The sequence below is a fragment of the Balaenoptera ricei genome, chromosome 1 (assembly GCF_028023285.1).
Source record: "Balaenoptera ricei isolate mBalRic1 chromosome 1, mBalRic1.hap2, whole genome shotgun sequence".
NCBI lineage: Eukaryota > Metazoa > Chordata > Mammalia > Artiodactyla > Balaenopteridae > Balaenoptera > Balaenoptera ricei.
In genome coordinates, this window is record NC_082639.1 from 67,737,733 (window position 1) to 67,757,162 (window position 19,430).

The 19,430-nt window shown below is 34.8% G+C and overlaps 1 protein-coding gene across 3 annotated transcripts in view; it reads right to left on the reverse strand.

Moving 5' to 3' along the window:
* Nucleotides 1–19,430, reverse strand: part of USP33 (ubiquitin specific peptidase 33) — a 62,940-nt gene that overhangs the window by 13,097 nt on the left and 30,413 nt on the right. For 2 of the 3 annotated variants that reach the window (XM_059924750.1, XM_059924766.1), the window contains exons 7-21: nucleotides 18,288–18,357; nucleotides 16,682–16,795; nucleotides 14,109–14,187; nucleotides 12,562–12,973; nucleotides 10,364–10,504; nucleotides 8,989–9,104; nucleotides 7,655–7,827; nucleotides 7,460–7,554; nucleotides 6,425–6,458; nucleotides 4,741–4,786; nucleotides 4,118–4,298; nucleotides 3,588–3,714; nucleotides 2,256–2,425; nucleotides 1,046–1,127; nucleotides 288–396 (exon numbers count right to left, since the gene is read on the reverse strand). In XM_059924750.1, coding sequence (XP_059780733.1) covers nucleotides 288–396; nucleotides 1,046–1,127; nucleotides 2,256–2,425; nucleotides 3,588–3,714; nucleotides 4,118–4,298; nucleotides 4,741–4,786; nucleotides 6,425–6,458; nucleotides 7,460–7,554; nucleotides 7,655–7,827; nucleotides 8,989–9,104; nucleotides 10,364–10,504; nucleotides 12,562–12,973; nucleotides 14,109–14,187; nucleotides 16,682–16,795; nucleotides 18,288–18,357 — 1,949 coding nt within the window. The remainder of the gene's footprint in view (nucleotides 1–287; nucleotides 397–1,045; nucleotides 1,128–2,255; nucleotides 2,426–3,587; nucleotides 3,715–4,117; nucleotides 4,299–4,740; nucleotides 4,787–6,424; nucleotides 6,459–7,459; nucleotides 7,555–7,654; nucleotides 7,828–8,988; nucleotides 9,105–10,363; nucleotides 10,505–12,561; nucleotides 12,974–14,108; nucleotides 14,188–16,681; nucleotides 16,796–18,287; nucleotides 18,358–19,430) is intronic. The other variant, XM_059924759.1, reaches the window with a different exon arrangement.

Genomic DNA, 19,430 nt, shown 5'->3' on the forward strand with positions numbered 1-19,430 from the left:
TAAGGAAACTTATAATTTACCATTTCAATAAGGAGATTTCTTGCCAGTGCCAATACATAAAACAAAATTTATTACCAATCCATGAAAACAAAAACCCCCAAAAGAAGAACTTAACTCACTAGAACTATAGTCACCTGACTGGGGTCTCTCACTGTTATGAGCCCATGAGACTTAAAATGTATTACAACTCTTTCATCCAATCATTTCACTAACATCGTTCCTCTAATTGTCAGTTCTTTATCTTTATTCTAGATCATTTTTATAATTTGAAAAGCATCATTTTTTACCCGAATAAAAATTTCCAATTCAACTTTTCTTCTTTTTTCAATTTTCTCCGCCTCAATCTGGCAAGTGTGACAAATGTACAGATGGTTGACGGCTGGTCCTCCTCCATACCTAATGCATGAAGAATTTAATAAGTATGATAATCTGGAAGTAAGCTGATGTTCTAGGAAATGTGTCCAAGTTTTAGTAAAATGTAAAAACCAAATTATCGTAAGGACCTGATTTTATGTTTTTCAGGGTTGCTGATTTTATCAGTTTATTGACTTACTGATTCATCTGTATTTCAACTTTCCCTTACAGCTACTTTTGTTACAAAATATGTTTGTTGCAACAACATAAAGTAAAAGAAGTGGCTGTCAAAAGTTAGTATACAACATATAAATCTTCAGTTATACACAGCCACAGTTTTAATCAAGTTTTAATTAGAAGGAGGCTTCCCCTGGCCACTAAGTAAGAATTCATAGAATGAATTATTGTCAATATTTAAGAAAAAATATTTAAGAAAAATATCACAGCATACTTTTAGAGATACAGATCATCAGAACATAAAACTTAGAATTAATTATCTAGACTAGGGCCACACTAGCCACAAAAGTCTCTCTACTCACACTTCAGAGTGAATAAATGAAGGAAGAAGGGAATATTCCACATAAGCAACATACAGCACAGGGAGCATATACAAAATAATCCAATCTCCTTTTAACGAATTTCACAAACTGATTTCCACAATACCATATTGTCTGATTTTAAAAAAACAAACCTGCTATATAGGTTATCCCAAATGTTCTGAGGCAGCATCAATACCAGGTCTTCAATATAACTAGCTTTTCGTGGAGGAACACCTAAAAAAGTTTAAATGGGTCTGTCTCATTCTTAAATTCCTTTATATTACTTTTAACTGATTAATCACTGGCGTTTTTTCCAATCATTATTCTTAAAAGCTCTCCCCAAAAGGTTAAAAATTAAGTATAAGAATATGTTCCTAAAGATGAACATATTTCTTGAAATAGAGAAAAGTAAGTTAACCAAGATGTTCAAGTACTTAACTTAGATAAATCTTTACTAAGCCTTGACTGTGTATTGGGGCAAGCCAGAGATAAATCAGAGACAATCTTTCCTTCATGGAGCTTATGAGCTAGCAGTAGAAATGAAGAATTTATATGAATAACCATAATAAAAGGCAGGCACAGATAAATGCCATAAAAGGATTATAGGGAGATTCGGAACCGGAAGAGACTTAAGTTAGTAGCTCAAGTAGGGAAATAATAAGAGAAAAATCCACATACAGAAATATTTTCAAGGTTTAGATTTCTAAATCCAATACGGGACATTTCTACTATCTCTTGTGGTTTCACTGCAAAAATAATTAATTAATGAGAATATCGAGTCTTCAACCATGAAATTTAATTAAGGTGTCACACTAAGGTTGTCATGGGAACAAGCACTAACACAGTCAGTCACAAAGGCATAAATTACATTTAGCAAATAACTGCATGAGGTTTTTTTGTTAAACTCCGAGTACATTTTCATAGTTAGGAAAAGAGCCAGCTATTCATTTAGACAAAAGGGATAAGAGCCACGGATACAGTTGGAGCTGCATGTCTCTCAGCTGAGAAAAATGATGGGCAATAGAAGTGTTCACTGCACCATAATTACCTGTTTATGCATCTGTCTTTACTATGAAATTAAAGCTATGCAAATAGAAATAGTGTTTCTGGTATTTTCAGGCTCTAGCACAGAGTTTGGAACAGGTACTCAGTAAATATCTGTTCTATGAAAAGGCTACAGATTGCCTATAATTAGAAGAAAAAGCTAATTTCTGAAACCATAGCAAATTAAGCCCATTTAAGTTGGAATGTAGATGGGGAAATGGAAAATAAATGGAAGAGGAAAATTCTTGGCTCTTTCCCTATTTGTAAATTATTTAACAGCAAATCCCTACCACTACTTTCCATTACAGAGTTTCTTACCTCCATGAATACAGAGAAAATCATTATTTGAAATAGGGCCAGGTTCAGCAAAGGTCTTAAATTTATTTAGCCACTGTCGAGAAATATAAAACTGAAGGAGACTTGGTTCCATTATGTTCAACAAATTTGATATCCTCCGCCTCTCTTTTTGTGCTTCTTCACTGCTCTTCCTATTAAGGGACAGTGATTCATTAAATTTAATATGCATTTTACTCCATTAGATTAGTAAGTGGATTTTTCCGCTCACTTATTAGACTTAGCACACACATTAACAGTCATCCCTCTATATCCATGGGGGATTGGTTCCAGGACCCCTGCAAATACCAAAATCTGTGGATGCTTAAGTCCCTTATATAAAATGGTGTAGCATTTGCATATAACCTATGCACAGCCTCTCATATACTTTAAATCATCTCTAGATTACTTATAATACCTAAAAAATGTAAATGCTATGCAAACACTGGTAAATACAGCATAAGTGGTATATAGATAGTTACTGGTGTGCAATTTTAAGTTTTGCTTTTTGGAACTTTCTGGAATCTTCTTCCCCCCAATATTTTCAATATGCCGTTGGTTGAATCCTCAGATGTGGAACCCATGGATATGGAGGGTGGACTGTACTGTGACTCTTGTTAGGTCTTGAAAATTATTCATGAGAAATATACTTTGTTCCACCCTGCCCCCACTACATTACACACTCTAGGGGTAATACTATATCTTAACTACTAGTATCCACATAACTATTGCTATAGAACAGACATTCAAATGATTGTTAATAAGATCTAAACAGTTAATCTGCTTTCCTGTTTTAGTTGTTATTACAATCTTTTAGAAGATACTAAAAGGTACCAAGGATTTATTTTTATATTAATACCTCCTTTTTTTTTTTTTTTAATTTTTATTTTGGCCATGCCACGTGGCATGCAGAACTTCCCCAACCAGGGATTGAACCCATGCCCCCTGCGTTGGAAGCGTGGAGTCTTAACCACTGGACCACCGAGGAAGTCCAATACCTCCTTTATTAGCTATGTTAGGAGAAAATTTGGTTCTTAATTCCTACTGTCAGTGCCTAATTTTTAAAATTAAAACCAGTCTTTCTAAAACAAAATATATTCCTTTGCCCTTCAACTAAATGACTTAACATTCTCTTAACAAAAGATCGTTCTGCATGCAACCTTTCACTTTTACTCACATAATGAAATGAGAGCAAAACAATTTCTAATCTTTACTCAGCAATCCACTTTGAAAGTCTTAGAAGTCACTGTTAACCTCAACATGAGATGTTCTGTCATATCTGTCAAAACAGCCTATCCAGGAGAGCTATTTCCTCACCTGTAGAAGAGAACATAAGCTTCTGCATTTTGTACAGTAGATTCTGAAACTTCAGTGACACTTTGGTCGTCAAATTCATACCAGAGATTATTTAAATTGTTTCGGCAGTAGGCAATATAGTGTCCACCTGAATTTAAGCAGAAAAAATTTAAATAACTTCAGTAATAAAAAGATATAGCAAGAACTATCTTCATATTTTTTTCCAGTAGGTACCCTTACCACCACCACTTGAGGAAATGAAAATCAGGACAGAGAACGTAATCTTAAAAACCCAGTGTAAAAATAATCATGTTAAAGTCCTTATTATTTAGCTTTACATAAAAACATAATTTCCAGTATTTTAAACTTCAGAGTAAAATTATTCAATTTCCTAAAATTTCTGACATGTGTTTAATAACCAAAATAAAATAATTAATAAAAATCTACTTTTATACTTTTTTCTTTTGTTCAATCAGGTCTTGTTTAAGAGATCAATTCAGATGTTTCTTTTTTTTTAAATCTAAAAACGTATGTCAAACTTGGATACTTACTACTTGCAGTTCCATGGTGACAAATGACTGACAGAAGATCATAGGTAATAATTTGAGCTGGACTATCTTTAGCAAGAAATGGCTGAAGATCCAGGCCTTCCAGTGGAAATGAAACATGGGTACTGATTTTGGTGGAAAACATCAGTTCATGTCTGAATCTTTTAAGATGGATGCACAAAATCTTTTTAAAGGAGAAACGTAGGATTATTTAAAATTCTACTATTTCATATGCTACATAAGAGTCTACTAAATATACATATTGTCAAGATTAAACATTATCCTGCAATTCTGATAACCTGATTCCAGAGATGTTAAAATGTGGAAATGATGAAACATGGTACTTCCTAAGTTCATAGCTACTGGCTTCTCCAATTTTACACTTTATACCTGCAAGACCCTACCGTATCTGATTAAACTGTGTTCAACATAGTTTTACTGCTAAAGGCACTTATTTGGTATGCAACTCAGTATTTTAAAAATGGATAATCTTAATAGGGTATACACAGCCACTGGTCAATAGAACCATTCCATTCTTCAACCAAAGCTAAAGAATTTACTACCCTGTGTTATATTAATGCCTTACCTATCACATAAAATAAATTAAATTGTGATAAAGCCCATACCTCAGGAAACTTTTGTACTTTACAAAACTTTACTCCATTCCTCAATCTAAGGGGTGAAAAGAGAAAACCAATTTTAATAAACCTGTTTCCGATACAAATCTACAAAACCTTTAGTATTTTCAAATATACAGCAAAATCTTTTAGAAAATGCAGAAATAAAGGTATCAGACTAAAAATGCTTACTACTGAATTATACGCTACCAATTAAAAAAATACTAATAAAACACTGGAACCCCTTATTGTAAAAAAAATTATTTAAATTAAGACATCAGTGATAAAAAATTAGAGTTGTATAATTCTTTGATGAAAATCTTCTACTATCTATGGCCTGGCTATGCCTTTATAACATTCAGATAGGATGTAAAACTGAGTAAAATAAAATCCCAATTTTATAGAATTGGTTGGTCAGGTCAATATATTACAACCTTTATTCCTAAATGTGAAAACAAATAACTTAAAATAGAGTGGTTATTATTAATAATCAAAAAAAAAAATTTTTTTGGCCATACCAAGCGGCTTGTAGGCTCTTAGTTCCCCAACCAGCGATCGAACCCGGGCCCTCGGCAGTGAAAGCGTGGAGTCCTAACCACTGGACTGCCAGGGAATTCCCAATAATCAATATTAATTTATATTTGACAGATCTCTACTTTGGATTCTGGGGTAGATGCAAGTTCTTTTCCATCTTCACTATTATCTTTTTCCTAGTTGGCACTGTTTTTCCAAGAAAGATTCCCCCTCTGGGCCAACTCCGTCTTCAGGTATAAGCTGTGGCTTCAAGGACAAACTGATAATAAATACTTTCCAATTCACTAGAGGTGTATTTTTTTTCTAGAAAGTACAAGGCAGCTTTTCTTCCTTATTGACCTAACAATATACTATTCCTTTTTGTGATGAAGAAGACCAACAGCTGCAGATCAACATTTCCCTGGGTTTTTGACAAAAGCCAGAAGTTTGTATTATGAAGACTCTATTAATAGATCTTATTCGTAGGCCATTATTTTTCTATCAGAGAGATTCAGAAAAATTTTCCAGTTCACTCTACCTCAGACATATTTGCTTTCAATTCTCCATTTACTTTTCTTTTCTAACTCATCAACAAGAAGCCTTAAAAGCCTAAACTTATTACAAGATAGAAAAAGGCAGCTAGTAGTAGATATAAAGAAATAAAATCATACTTTTCTTAACTGTCTTTTTTATTCAGCCCTCATACAGCAGGTAACATTAGAGATGGTATAACCTTTGTGAATTTTACACAAACTTGAAACTATGTACCTTTATAGTCACTTTCACTTCCTAAATCTAGCCTGTTAAGGTGGTAAACCAGAAAAGAATATTGCGTTATTTATGATGACAGAATTAACCTATGTAATAAAAATGTATGTTATACATCCTAGTATATATTTACAACATATTTGGAAAATGTTCTATGCAAAATTACATACTTATTTTATATCTTAAAATACACTGTCACATCTTAGCTAAGCCTATTAAATTTGTTAAATTTTTAACCTCAGATTTGTTTTACAGAACAACCAGTCAATTTTCACTAGGACAAAGCTTACTGGCCTTTATATTTTTCTAAATAAAACGGAAAATTAACCCCACATGCCCAATTCAAATTACCAAGAAAAATACCATTTAAAATACAAAACATGCAATTGAAAGCACTGCCAATGACACTTACTTTTTGCATTTTTCACAACTGTACATATTGTCACCTGAAAACAGAACAGATCTGGTCATTCCTCTCAAACTAAAAGCAAGTTATTTTCTTTTGGTTCTGCAATTCTTTGAGCTTGCGATGCTGAACCCGTAGAACAGTAACACAAGGCTCACATTTTTTAGTCTCTGCTCGAGTCAGCACGTTTACCACGCCTACAACACCCTTTACCTGCTCTTTTTTCAACCTTGAAGGCGTATCTCAAATAACATCCTGTATACTTATTCACTCAACAAAATTTACTGACTGCTTGTTATATGTCCAAGCAAGGTGCTGGACACACAAAAATAGTGAAGGCTTGGATCTTAAATACTATGGAGAAATTCAGACTAATCCAGATATACAAGTAAGTTTTTTATATTTTGGTTGAATTTTCTCTTTTTTCAATCCCAGAGAAGACTTTAGACACTTCAAATACCGTATTGTCTAGTACTATAGGAATTTGTATCAATTATTTCAGGATATTATTTATAGTGTTTATGTTGTCACGGTAGATACTGGCACTGTGGCAATATGGGCAAGTACTATTTGAGCTGCCTCAAAACTCAGCTTCGGGCTTCCCTGGTGGCGCAGTGGTTAAGAATCCGCCCGCCAATGCAGCGGACACGGGTTCGAGCCCTGGTCCGGGAAGATCCCACATGTCGCAGAGCAACTAAGCCCGTGCGCCACAACTAATGAGCCTGTGTGTGCTCTAGAGCCCGCGAGCCACAACTACTGAGCGCACGTGCCACAACTACTGAAGCTCGCGCGCCTAGAGCCCATGCTCCGCAACAAGAGAAGACACCGCAGTGAGAAGCCCGCACACCGCAACGAAGAGCAGCCCCCGCTTGACGCAAATAGAGAAAGCCCGCGCACAGCAACGAAGACCCAACACAGCCAAAAATAAATTAAAAAAAAAAAACTCAGCTTTTATGAATACGTTCTATATTTAGTCCCACTAGTATTTTAGATCACTCACAACAGTTTAGCCATAGATGAAAACTATTTCGTATTTCTTACCTTTTAGTTCATCTCTGGCGAAGAAGGCAGCAAGACAATCTTGCAAGGTTACTATTGGACCCCAAAACCAGCTAGGGACACATGAGACAACAAACCTGAAACATTATTGACAGAAAAAAGAAAGGAAATGTTCTGCCAGTACAGCAGAAACAGCAGTTTTAACAATCAACTAATACAAAGAAAACACATACATACCTCTTCACATATTCCATGAAAAAAGCTATCCACCCTTGTGGAGCATATGCTTCACCACATGATCCTGCTTTGACTATAGATGTTGGATGACTTGATGAATGCAGCTTAGCAAGGTCTTCCTTGCCAGGAATCGGCAAGGACAGATCTTGAAAGGTCTCGAGGGTTACAGACACCTAAAATTGTTTTGTGTTTTAAGAATGGGATGAAAATAATCCAGCACAAACATCTGAGGATAGATTTTAGACGGCAAAGATCAAAGCAAATTATAATAAGAAAGAACAAAAAAACAAACTGCTTTTTATATAGTAATAACAAAGCTAAAATAGTAATAACGAAAGCAAAATTGCTTTGTACCAAGTGCTGTTCTAAATTTAATCTTCACATAAACCTTATGAGGTAACTACTAACGTCCCCATTAGTCAAGGACATTGCAGTAAAGAGAAGTATCTCACACACAGCCACTGTAGCCTGAGGTCCAAACTGTTACGCACTACTGCATTTATTTTTGAAAATGACCTCTAGTGATAGTTTTTAAATGTAGCTTAAAAAACAAGATGCGAAACCTAAACAGCTGAAAACATTTCAGGATAATTCCATTTAAATATCTGGTACCAAAATAGCCTACATTAAGATAACCCTATTGAAAACCCTTAGATTTGAATTAATTCTAACACAATAACTGAAAACTTACTTTGGGTTTTTTTTTTTTTTTTTTGAGATAGGTCATTTTACATTCATCTTAACTATATTCATCACTGCACTGAAGTAAAACTGTTCTTAAGAAAACCTCTAGGAAACTCAGGAATTTAGAGGTATTATTAAAAATCTCATGATGATTTTCATTCATGCTCTTGTGTATGAACATGATACTACTTTTATTATCTGAATCCAAACTTAACATGGGAAAATATTTACAAGCCATACAACCAAGTGGAGAAGATATATACATAGCCTTGTGTCTGTGAATAACAACAGTTTCCTACTAATTTCATCAGCCTTGGGAGAATATGCATGTGTTACAAATTCTCATTGCTGAGCAACATATCTCCTTTGTATGTGACCAGAGATGAAGAACTAAGTTAATTCTTCCTGCTAAATGCATGCCTGTCCAGTGACAGGTCAAGACCCATCCTTAAATCAGTATGTTACTATTGCTTCCAAAAAACAAGTTCTACTCCTAGAATCAATTTATACTTCTGCAAACACAAGAAATACATGTATAATCATAAACAACAAGGAGAAGAAATTAAACTTTCACACCATTTTGTCAGGTTTTTTTTTAAAAAGAGCATTTGAAAGAAATTTCCTGTGTATTATAATTCTTTCATACTCACCCTATCACAAGTCAGACACTGCACTGAACTAATGATTGTTCCATCAAATATGTCTGAAATAACACTTCGGTATTTCTTGTGCTGTTTTTTTCTCTTTGGAGATGATGCAGACTGAGCTAGGATTGAAAAACAAGTATAGAAATTTTTTTTAGAAATCAAAGTAGTTCTTTTAGCATTTTTTTCTGAAATCTTTTAACAGCAAAATTACTATGCTGAAGAAATCTGTCAAAATACCATTCAAAAGCATTACCTAAAGAAAACACACACACACAAAAAAACCTCAAAGAGAAACCATGATGAAATAGAAAGTATTCAGCTTCCCATCTTGACTTCAACCAGAATAGTTTTGCTTTTACTTATTTGTTTTTGCTTCCAAGTAAGGTTTTATTTGAAGAAAGGATTCTATTAAGCTTTGAGAGTTCTTTATATATTCTAGATACAAGTCCTTTGTCAGCTATGCGATTTGCAAATATTTTCTTCCAATCTTATCTTTTCATTCTCTTAATGGTGTCTTTTGCCAAGAAAGATTTTAATTTTTTTCTTTTACAGATCATGCTTTTGATGTCTTTGATGTCTTTAAAGAATTCTAACACAAGGTCATGAAAACTCTTATAAGAGTTTTACAGTTTTACATTTTCTAATACTGGAACTCTCATACATAGCTGGTCGGAAAGCAAAATGATACAGCCACTCCGAAAAACAATTTCATACAACATTAAGCATAAAACTAACATAAAACCAATAACCCCACATCCAGGTGCTTACCCTTAACAAATGAAAATTTATGTTCATACAGAAACCAGTACATAAATGTTTATAGCAACATTATTCATAATTGCCAAAAACTGGAAACAAATTCAAGTATTTGTCAGTGAGTGAATAAACAGTAGTACAGTCACACAATGAAATACTACTCAGTAATAAAAAAGAACTATTCAGACCTGCGATGTGACTGTATCTCAAATTCATTACGCTAAGTGAAAGCAGCCTGTTTCAAAAGACTACATCTGTATGATTCTATTTATATGACATTCTGGAAAAGGAAAAACAATAGGAATAGAGAACAGATTCACAGGGCTGGGGCTTTGGGAGGAGTAGTGGGATGGTCTGGTAGTATAAGGGAATTCTTTGGAGTACTGGAACTGTTCTATATTCTGTTTGTGGTGATGGTAACAATCTATGCACGTGTTGAAACTCAGACCCCTACACCAAAAGAGTGAATTCTGTTGTATGTAAATTTGTGCCACACACACACAAAAATTTTAAATCATGGTTGTGTAAAAGTATGCTGTCAATTTAAAAAGCTTGAATAATATTTCATAATTAACATTTTAAACTATCAAAGCAAAGGAACCTGAATAACTGAAACTTCTACCTTTTTTGTGTGTGGGTGCCAATCCTGGCCACAAACTGCCTGATTTCGGAGGGCTTGCTGATACACGTGGGTTAACACCTTCACTTGATGGGAAGGTCTGTGATGTAGACAGCTCATTCAAATGGACATCAGTAATATATTCTGTAATATTTAAAATTTGTATTATTACCTTAAATAGTAAAATTATTCCACCTGTCAAATAAAGCTTTCTTCATCTGAGATTTTGAACACAATTCACGTTAATAAATGTCAGGTGAAATACCTGATAGACATTACGCTTGCTAAGCAAACTAACAGTGATTTTCCCCCTAGGAATCTAATTAACGTTTATAACACATTACTGTTGTAAGCAATCCAGAAAGTGTGCAAATATAAGTGTGGAAATATAAAGCCAAAGAGGATCATATTTATCCTAACTTAGTATTTAAAAAACAAAAGCAATTTAGGGCAGTTTTTTAGAAAGCTTTAAAACCATATGGGAGAAAAAGAGATTATCCTCCCAAACTGACATAGTAAGCAAAATCTAACAAGAAATTTAGGCATAAAGTAATTATAAATTATTTTACTCTGTTATAAAAGGAAATAAAACCCTCTGTCAGAAAAAAAACACCTTTTTTGGAATTAAATTATGAATCAAGAAAATATAAGCTCTATGAGAGCTATCTTGATTTGCTGTTGGATTCCTAGTACATAACATATATTCCAGGGCAAGAGACTGCTCAAAAAGTATTTGAGTGAAGAAAAGAGAATTATACATAACAGACCCTGAAACAGAATGATTTCAGGGAATTTTCCAGATAATGCAAAATAAATGACTTTTATTACTTTCACAGAGGCATTTCTCATTATCCCAACCATAACTAAAAGCAGACTGCATAATATTGCAGGAAGAAAGAGGAGGAGACTCGCTCTAGCCTTTCAGAAGGGAATAAAGTTAATATCATCTAGGTCAGGGATTGGCAAATGATTCCTGTGAAAGACCAGATAGTAAATATTTTAGGTTTTGCGTGTCATATACGGTCTTTGTCACATTTTTCAATCAGAAAATGTAAAAGCCCAGATCCCTAATCCAGGTCATCAATTAGTTACTAATTGTAAGAATAAACTTGATATGGAACAATAAAGAACCAGTATGTCAAGTAATCAGGCTTAATCAGGCTTTTGATGAGGAAAGGCTAGATAGCAGACGGCTAAGTCTTTCAATACTGAAATTTCACATATCTATTGACTAAACAACTTCTAACCACATCTAAACTTCTAACATAACATCAGTATAATCAAGGAGCCTCACACGTTTTCCTGACTAGAAGGCATTTATGTACTGCACATGGGTGAACCACAAGTATTCCTGTGGTTAAGAAAGTATCCTTCTCCTCCAGAAAAAATGTGGGGTTCAAAAACATAAGTAAATTGTTTAGTAGTTCCTACTCTTCAGTAATTACAAATGATAAATTTTTTATGTTCCTTGTCTACCACTTATTTTAAGGTCAGAGAATCTGAACCTCTGATGGTTTAATTTTACGTGCTTTGGAGAATTAAATACCACATTAAGCTAACACAAGTTAACCCTAGAAGAAATAAATGTAAAATGCAAAGCAACCTAGCTCAACTATCTTTCATTTGGCCACGTGCTCTTTCCCAAAGGAACAATGACATGTATTACGGTATAATCTATCGTAACAGGGTTCATTATAGTTAATTAAACTCCTATGCCAAACATACACCAAGTATTTCGTAGCTGATATGACTCCAATGACAGCAATCTAAATCTAACAGTCTACAATTTGGATTATTTTGCTATTTTGCAGATCTCAACCAAATCTGCTTTAAATGACATTAACTTAACACTCACATGCAAATAGTACTAAACTCTACTAGTTAGAAAGCCCAAAAGTTAACATCTATTTAATACCCTCTTTCTTTCAATTAGTATGGTTGAACTATAATGTCATATACGACACACAAAATATTAAGCTAAAGCTGTTAATTATTCTATTTCATTTTTATTATGCTAAATATAAACTGTGAACATTAACATGTAAATTAGAAATGTATTCTAAAGTCACATATCAAGCTAATTCCGCTCTCCCCAAATCAGAAAATGGTAAAATTACAAATATCATCTTAAATATAAACACATCTTGCACCCTTTGTCTAAAAATGAAACACTATCATTTGCAAATTATAAAAATTGTCACCTGAAGCTCTGCTGTGTATTTGCACTTTGACAGTTTCCTGATTGTTCAAGTCAACTGTTTCAGACACAGAGTCTCTATCTAATTCTCCTTCAGAATTCGCTTTAATAATCTTATTGCACATCTTCTCTTTTTGCCAATCTTTTGACATTTCTGAATTGTTTTCATCATCCTGAATTAACATTGTTGTTTCATTATTATCTTCAGAAAAGCTTCTAGACCCATTTTCATTTTCGGCTTTATCACTGCTGCTACAAGATTCACAAGACTGAAAATCTGCATCTGACTGGCTCTTGTCTTCCTCCACGGTCTCCTCAGTCATTGTAGTTTGAGGATCCTCTTCTACTTCCATGACCTGTTCTTTCAGTTCTTCATGAAGCAGATCCATTAAACATCGAAGGAATTCTTGAGCATCCTAATATATAAGCAACATAGATATTACCATTTCATTAAAAATACATGTATGTAGAAATGAGAAAATATACAAAATGTGGTTAGCAACTGATTTCTAAATGTGTAGCATTATACTAAGGAAATACAACTTTGTAGACATAAGGCATTGGAGGGATAGGAAGCACTAAGTTCTAAAAAGTTATGTAAATAAAACAAAAGTACTTAAAAAACTGAACATGTATTTCAATTAAAACTAAAAAAAACAATAAACAACAGCAACAAAAAACTGAAGATGATCTGGAGGTCAGCTTTAGTACTGCTGCTATTTTAAAAAACTTGAGGAGTAAGGATTTGCCTCATCTGACAATAAGAATTCAGAGAGATATCCTAAATTCAAGTATAAGTTTGGCTTAAAACTAAAGCTTTATCCAATTTTGCACTGTATCTCAAAAATCCTTGATCAACCTAGAATGTTTATTGAAAATACAAATTCGTAGGCCCCAACTTATGTCTACCAAGTCTCTGTGATCCAGGAATTTGCAACAGAAAAAGTTAACAGAGAACAGGTATTGTTTTGAAAAAGAAACATATGTGAGGACCAGGTATTAACATGAAAAAAACATTATATAAAGTACAATAATTGAAACTGCCATTGGTATCAATCCAAAAAATTACAGGTCGATGAAACAGATTAGAAAGCCCAGAAACAGACCTTATTATATATTAATGTAAGCATAAAAATTAATAAAGAAGAAACTTTTAAAACCAGATAAGAAAATTCTTAAATCTGTAGTTTCGTACAATTTGTTAGCTGTTTGCAAAAAATTAAATTTGGATTATATTGTAATGTGAAATAAATGACACATGTCTAAAGAATTTTTTTTAATTAAATCAGAAAATACAGGTAAAATTTATCTCTGGATGTGGAACTTTTCAAAGCTAAAAGCACTAGAATATACTGACATATTTAAACACCCCCAAATTTAAAATTTCTAGAAAAATATGAAATTAAGAGAAATGTGGAAAAATGTAAGCCAAAAATATATGGGGTTATTATTCTTAGAATTGCAAATGAGTATATAATAGCATAATGCATAATAGCATTTTGCAAATGTATTAAAGATTAATATTATGAATAAAAAGCAATAAAGACGTACCTGCTGAGAATACCCCCGAAATGTTGGATTTACAGTTTTAATTCCTTGAAACAGATTAGTAGGCACAACAAATCCTGGCCTGAGGAAGAAAACATTTTTAGGAAGAAATCTGTGATTTTTAGTTTTTATTTTAGAAATGAGCAATCAGGGACTTCCCTGATGGTCCAGTGGTTGAGAAACCACCTTCCAATGCAGGGGACACGGGTTTGATCCCTGGTCGGGGAACTAAGATCCCACATGCCGCGGGGCAACTAAGCCCGCGCTCCACAACTAAGGAGCCTGTGTGCCACAACTAAAGAGTCCGCATGCCGCAACTACAGAGCCCAAGTGCTCTGGAGCCCATGCAACACCACTGAAGAGGCTGTGTGGTGCAACTACTGAGCCTGCACGCTCTGGAGTCTGCGTGCCACAACTAGAGAGAAGCCCGCGTGCGCAATAAAGACCCTACACAGCCAAAAATAAATAAATAAATATTAAAAAAAAAAAAGAACGAACAATCAAAAATTCAAAGAGTTCAACTGAAAAGTATCTGTGTTTCAAAAAATCATTCAAAATTGCCCAGTACTGGGACTTCCCTGGTGGTCCAGTGGCTGAGACTCTGCACTCCCAATGCAGGGGGCCCAGGTTTGATCCCTGGTCAGGGAACTAGATCCCACAGGCTGCAATTAAGACCCGGCATAGCCAAATAAACAAATAAAATAAATAAATATTTTTTTAAAAAGGGCGTGTGTGGTGGTGGTGGAACGAATTGGGAGATTGGGGTTGACATATATACACTAACATGTACAAAATAGATAACTAATAAGAACCTGCTGTATAAAAAAAAATAAAATAAAATTTAAAAATTAAAAAAACATATATACTGAGCCTGCGCGTCCGGAGCCTGTGCTCCGCAACAAGAAAGGCCGCGACAGTGAGAGGCCCGCGCACCGAGATGAAGAGTGGCCCCCGCTTGCCACAACTAGAGAAAGCCCTCGCACAGAAACGAAGACCCAACACAGCCATAAATTAATTAATTAATTAATTAAAAAAAAATATATATATATACAGGGATTTCCTTGGTGGCGCAGTGGTTAAGAATCCGCCTGCCAATGTAGGGGACATGGGTTTGAGCCCTGGTCCGGGAAGATCCCACATGCCGCGGAGCAACTAAGCCCGTGCGCCACAACTACTGAGCCTGCACTCGAGTCCACGAGCCACAACTACCAAGCCCCCGAGCCACAACTACTGATGCCCGCGCGCCTAGAGCCCGTGCTCTGCAACAAGAGGAGCCACCACAACAAGAAGCCCGCGCACCACAACGAAGAGTAGCCCCTGCTCACCACAACTAGAGAAAGCCCATGCACAGCAATGAAGACCCAACGTAGCCAAAAATAAATAAATTGATGAATTAATTAAAAAAAAAAGAAAAAAAGATTGTCCTTTCGTTTAAAAAAGAAAACACAGTGAGAAAAAAAAAGAAAAAAAACAAAAACAAACAAAAAAAATTGCCCAGTATTATGCTTCACAGGTTCATCAAAAGAGCTTATTTTTGATATTTAAGCTACATAATTTATTGTTCTCCTCCCTAATGAAATGATTATGCTCTACTATGTGATTTTTCAAAAAATACTTCTAATTACTTAAAATAATATTTTAATTACTTAAAATTCCTGGGATAAGTATATCTAGTACACTATCTAAATAAAAATTTTAAACCAGCCATCAAATACTCATGAAAACAAAAATGAAAAGTAAACCAGATGCGAGATTTAATCACTTAAAATTCTGTACTATGATACTTCTGAAGTTTAGTAAACTTCCAAGAATATTAAGTTTATAGTTTCAGGGCAAAGAAGCTTAAACATAGCAGTTAAGGGTTAGTTCTAGCTATGCAGTAAGGGACTTAGAAATGTTAGAACCCTTGGCAGCAACGGGTAATACCCAATAGGGATAAATAACAAGGGAAAATTCTGTCTCTTGACTATTAGAAATGTGAATGACATACACCTTCACATCCCCAAATAATTCATTAAAACTATCTTTTCCTAGCATACTGAAATGACAGTAATAACAAATTTTTAACTCAAGAGATACTCTTTAGTAGGGAGTCAAATATCTCAAAGAAAACTGAAGCACTTAAGAATATAAGAACATGAAAGCTTTGGTGATTGTTTTCTTAGGAGAAAGGCTGGGCAGTTCTTAGGAACCATTAAATGCAACTTTCTGAATACTTCTAATACAAAATATTACAGCAAACAATTATTTTTCTAATGCTACACTTAGAGCAAATAAACATAAGCAGAAAAATAAACATTCATATATGCCTCTATGGTCTGATTTTAGCATTGTGAGAATGCCTACTCCTGAATTAAAAATCAGAAGTGTCAGTAACAGCAGCTTTAACAGTTCAACATTTTATCTCCAGTCCAGATATTTCATTTGGATGTTCATTTTCAAATGTAACATGCCCAAAACTGAATGTCTCAAATCTGTCTACTTTTTACGGCTGTATAAATGCACCTGCAAGTGTTTAATATTAATGATATTCATTTAAAAATATAATAATGAAAATAAACATATTAAGTACATACCTGCTTTTATGCCACAGCTCTGTCATCAGTTTGAGGTAACTTTTACAAATAGCTGGTTTCTTATCTGTTCGGGCTAGTCCTCCACAATCAAGAAAAAACTGTGTCAAAGGTGGGCTAGTTTAAAAAAAAAAAAGAGTGCAGTCACAGCTTAATACTGATTGACTTCTAGTCATTCAATGAATTGACAGCACATAGAGCCCTGTATCTGTTACTTCTTTGCTCCCTTTTACAGCTTCACATTCTTTCCTTCATTATCTTGCTCAACCCATCAAATCAGATTTGACCCACCACATCAGAGTCCTCAATGCTGCCAAATCCAGTAAACACCTTTCATTTCCCCCTCAGTAGCATTTGTCACAGGTGGTTTACCCCCTTCTCTTGACCAATGTAATGCACTTTTTTACTTTTCTTCTTGACCTCTTTGGTAACTCTTTTCCCTCTTCATTGTTTTTTCTGCTCTTACCAGGTATCTAACTATCAGGGTTCCTCAGGACTTGATCTTATGACTTTTCATCTCTTCCCTGGGTGATCATCTGCAGAACATTCCATACTGCACCTACCTACTTTACAGGACTATAATTAAGAAAAAAAACCTAATTGCTTTATTAGAGACTTTCCACCTACAGAAAAATATAAAATATTTTCCTAGGACCTCTGAACTAAAAGTGATTTGAGGAATTAATTAGTTCAAGCTCCTCATTTTCTAGACGTAAAAACAAATAACTTCCTCAAAGACATACAACCACCTAGGGTCTGAGCCAGGACCAGCAGTCTTAGGAAACTGTAGGCATGATCAAAGCAACCCATTGGGACAACAATGGATTATGTCCCAACTCAGTTTCTTGCCTACTCTACCTTAAGAGTTACTCAACAAGAAAGAGGAAATAACTTTTTCAGGAATATTTACACATTTAGGCTTTAGTTAATCCAGATAATTTTTTAAGTGGGGGCATTTCAGAAAAGGGGGGGAGGCAGCACTATGTGTTGAGAGGGGTGAGGGAAGAGGTACAGCAAGGATTTAATGGGATCCTGTTGGCTAGGGGAATTGAATATAATTGTCACCTCTTTCCCATATTACTATTAATGTATATTTCTTTCTTTTCTCCTCTCACTCCTTTTTTGAGTGTACTACAGCAGCACGGTTTTCTGCTCCAAGAGTAACTCTATTATTTTTTTTTTATAATTTTATTTTATTTATTTATTTTTGGCTGCACTGGGTCTTTGTTGCTGTGCGCGGGCTTTTCTCTAGTTGCTGCAAGCTGGTGCTACTCTTCGTTGCAGTGTGCGGGCTTCTCATTGCGGTGGCTTCTCTTGTTGTGGAGCACAGGCTCTAGGCTTGCAGGCTTCAGTAGCTGCAGCACGTGTGCAGGCTCAGTAGTTGTGGCTCGTGGGCTCTGGAGCACAGGCTTAGTAGTTGTGGCACATAGGCTCAGTAGTTGTGGCGCAAGGGCTTAGTTGCTCCATGGCATGTGGGATCTTCCCAGACCAGGGATCAAACCCGTGTCCCCTGCCTTGGCAGGTGGATTCCTAACCACTGCACCAGCAGGGAAGTTCTCCAAGAGTAACTTTAAAAAACTATACTAACAAAATTAATTTCTCTACTTACCAATTGGAAAGAGCCTGCAAAGCTGCATTCATATAACAAGTATTTCCAATATTTTTCAAACCTGTAAGACCTATTAGGAAAAATTATAAGTTATGTCATCATTCAATAATGCAATGACTCAATTTTATGAGTGTTTGCTGAATATGTAACTAAGTAATTATTATGGTTCCCAAACTATGTTAAGGAAATACAAAATACATTATAGAAATACAAACAGCAACTTGAATAACTCGAAGAGGTCAGACTTACACCAAAGTGTTAATTTTCAGAAAATTATTTAAATATATCCTTAAAGGGTTAAGATTCCCTTACATCAACTATAAAACAGAAAAGTCTGTACTAAACTATATAGATAGTTTATACTAAGAACTGTGGGCTTTAGTAAAGTGATATCAGAGAAACGAAGCATCAAAGTTGTTAGTTTGCTTTTTCACAGATACAATTTTACTAGGTCAAATTTCAGAATTTTTTTTTTATTTTTATTTTTTTGTTAAAAGATTTTTTTTTTTTTTTTAATTTATTTATTTATGGCTGTGTTGGGTCTTCGTTTCTGTGCGAGGGCTTTCTCTAGTTGCGGCAAGCGGGGGCCACTCTTCATCGCGGTGCACAGGCCTCTCACTATCGCGGCCTCTCTTGTTGCAGAGCACAGGCTCCAGACACGCAGGCTCAGTAATTGTGGCTCACGGGCCCAGTTGCTCCGTGGCATGTGGGATCTTCCCAGACCAGGGCTCGAACCCGTGTCCGCTGCATTGGCAGGCAGATTCTCAACCACTACGCCACCAGGGAAGCCCCAGAATATTTTTTTTAAATACAATTACTTTATTGATTTCTTACAATCAAATACTGCCAACTAGCATTACTTCCACTCATGCATCATTAAAAACAAAAGGATATTTCCTTGGTATTTTCAAGTGATGCATAATACAATAAATAAACAAAAAAAGTTAGAACTTAAAAATGCACCCTGATTAATTATGTAAACTGATAATTTTTTTTAAAAAGCATAACCGATAATCTGATTCCTAGAATTTTTTTTTGTAATTATCTTCTGATCATCTCTAGATTTTGAAATTTTCACATGGTACAATTTCCTAAAGAAATGGACAGTAGCATACAAAGGAGTGTTATACAGGAGAATTATTT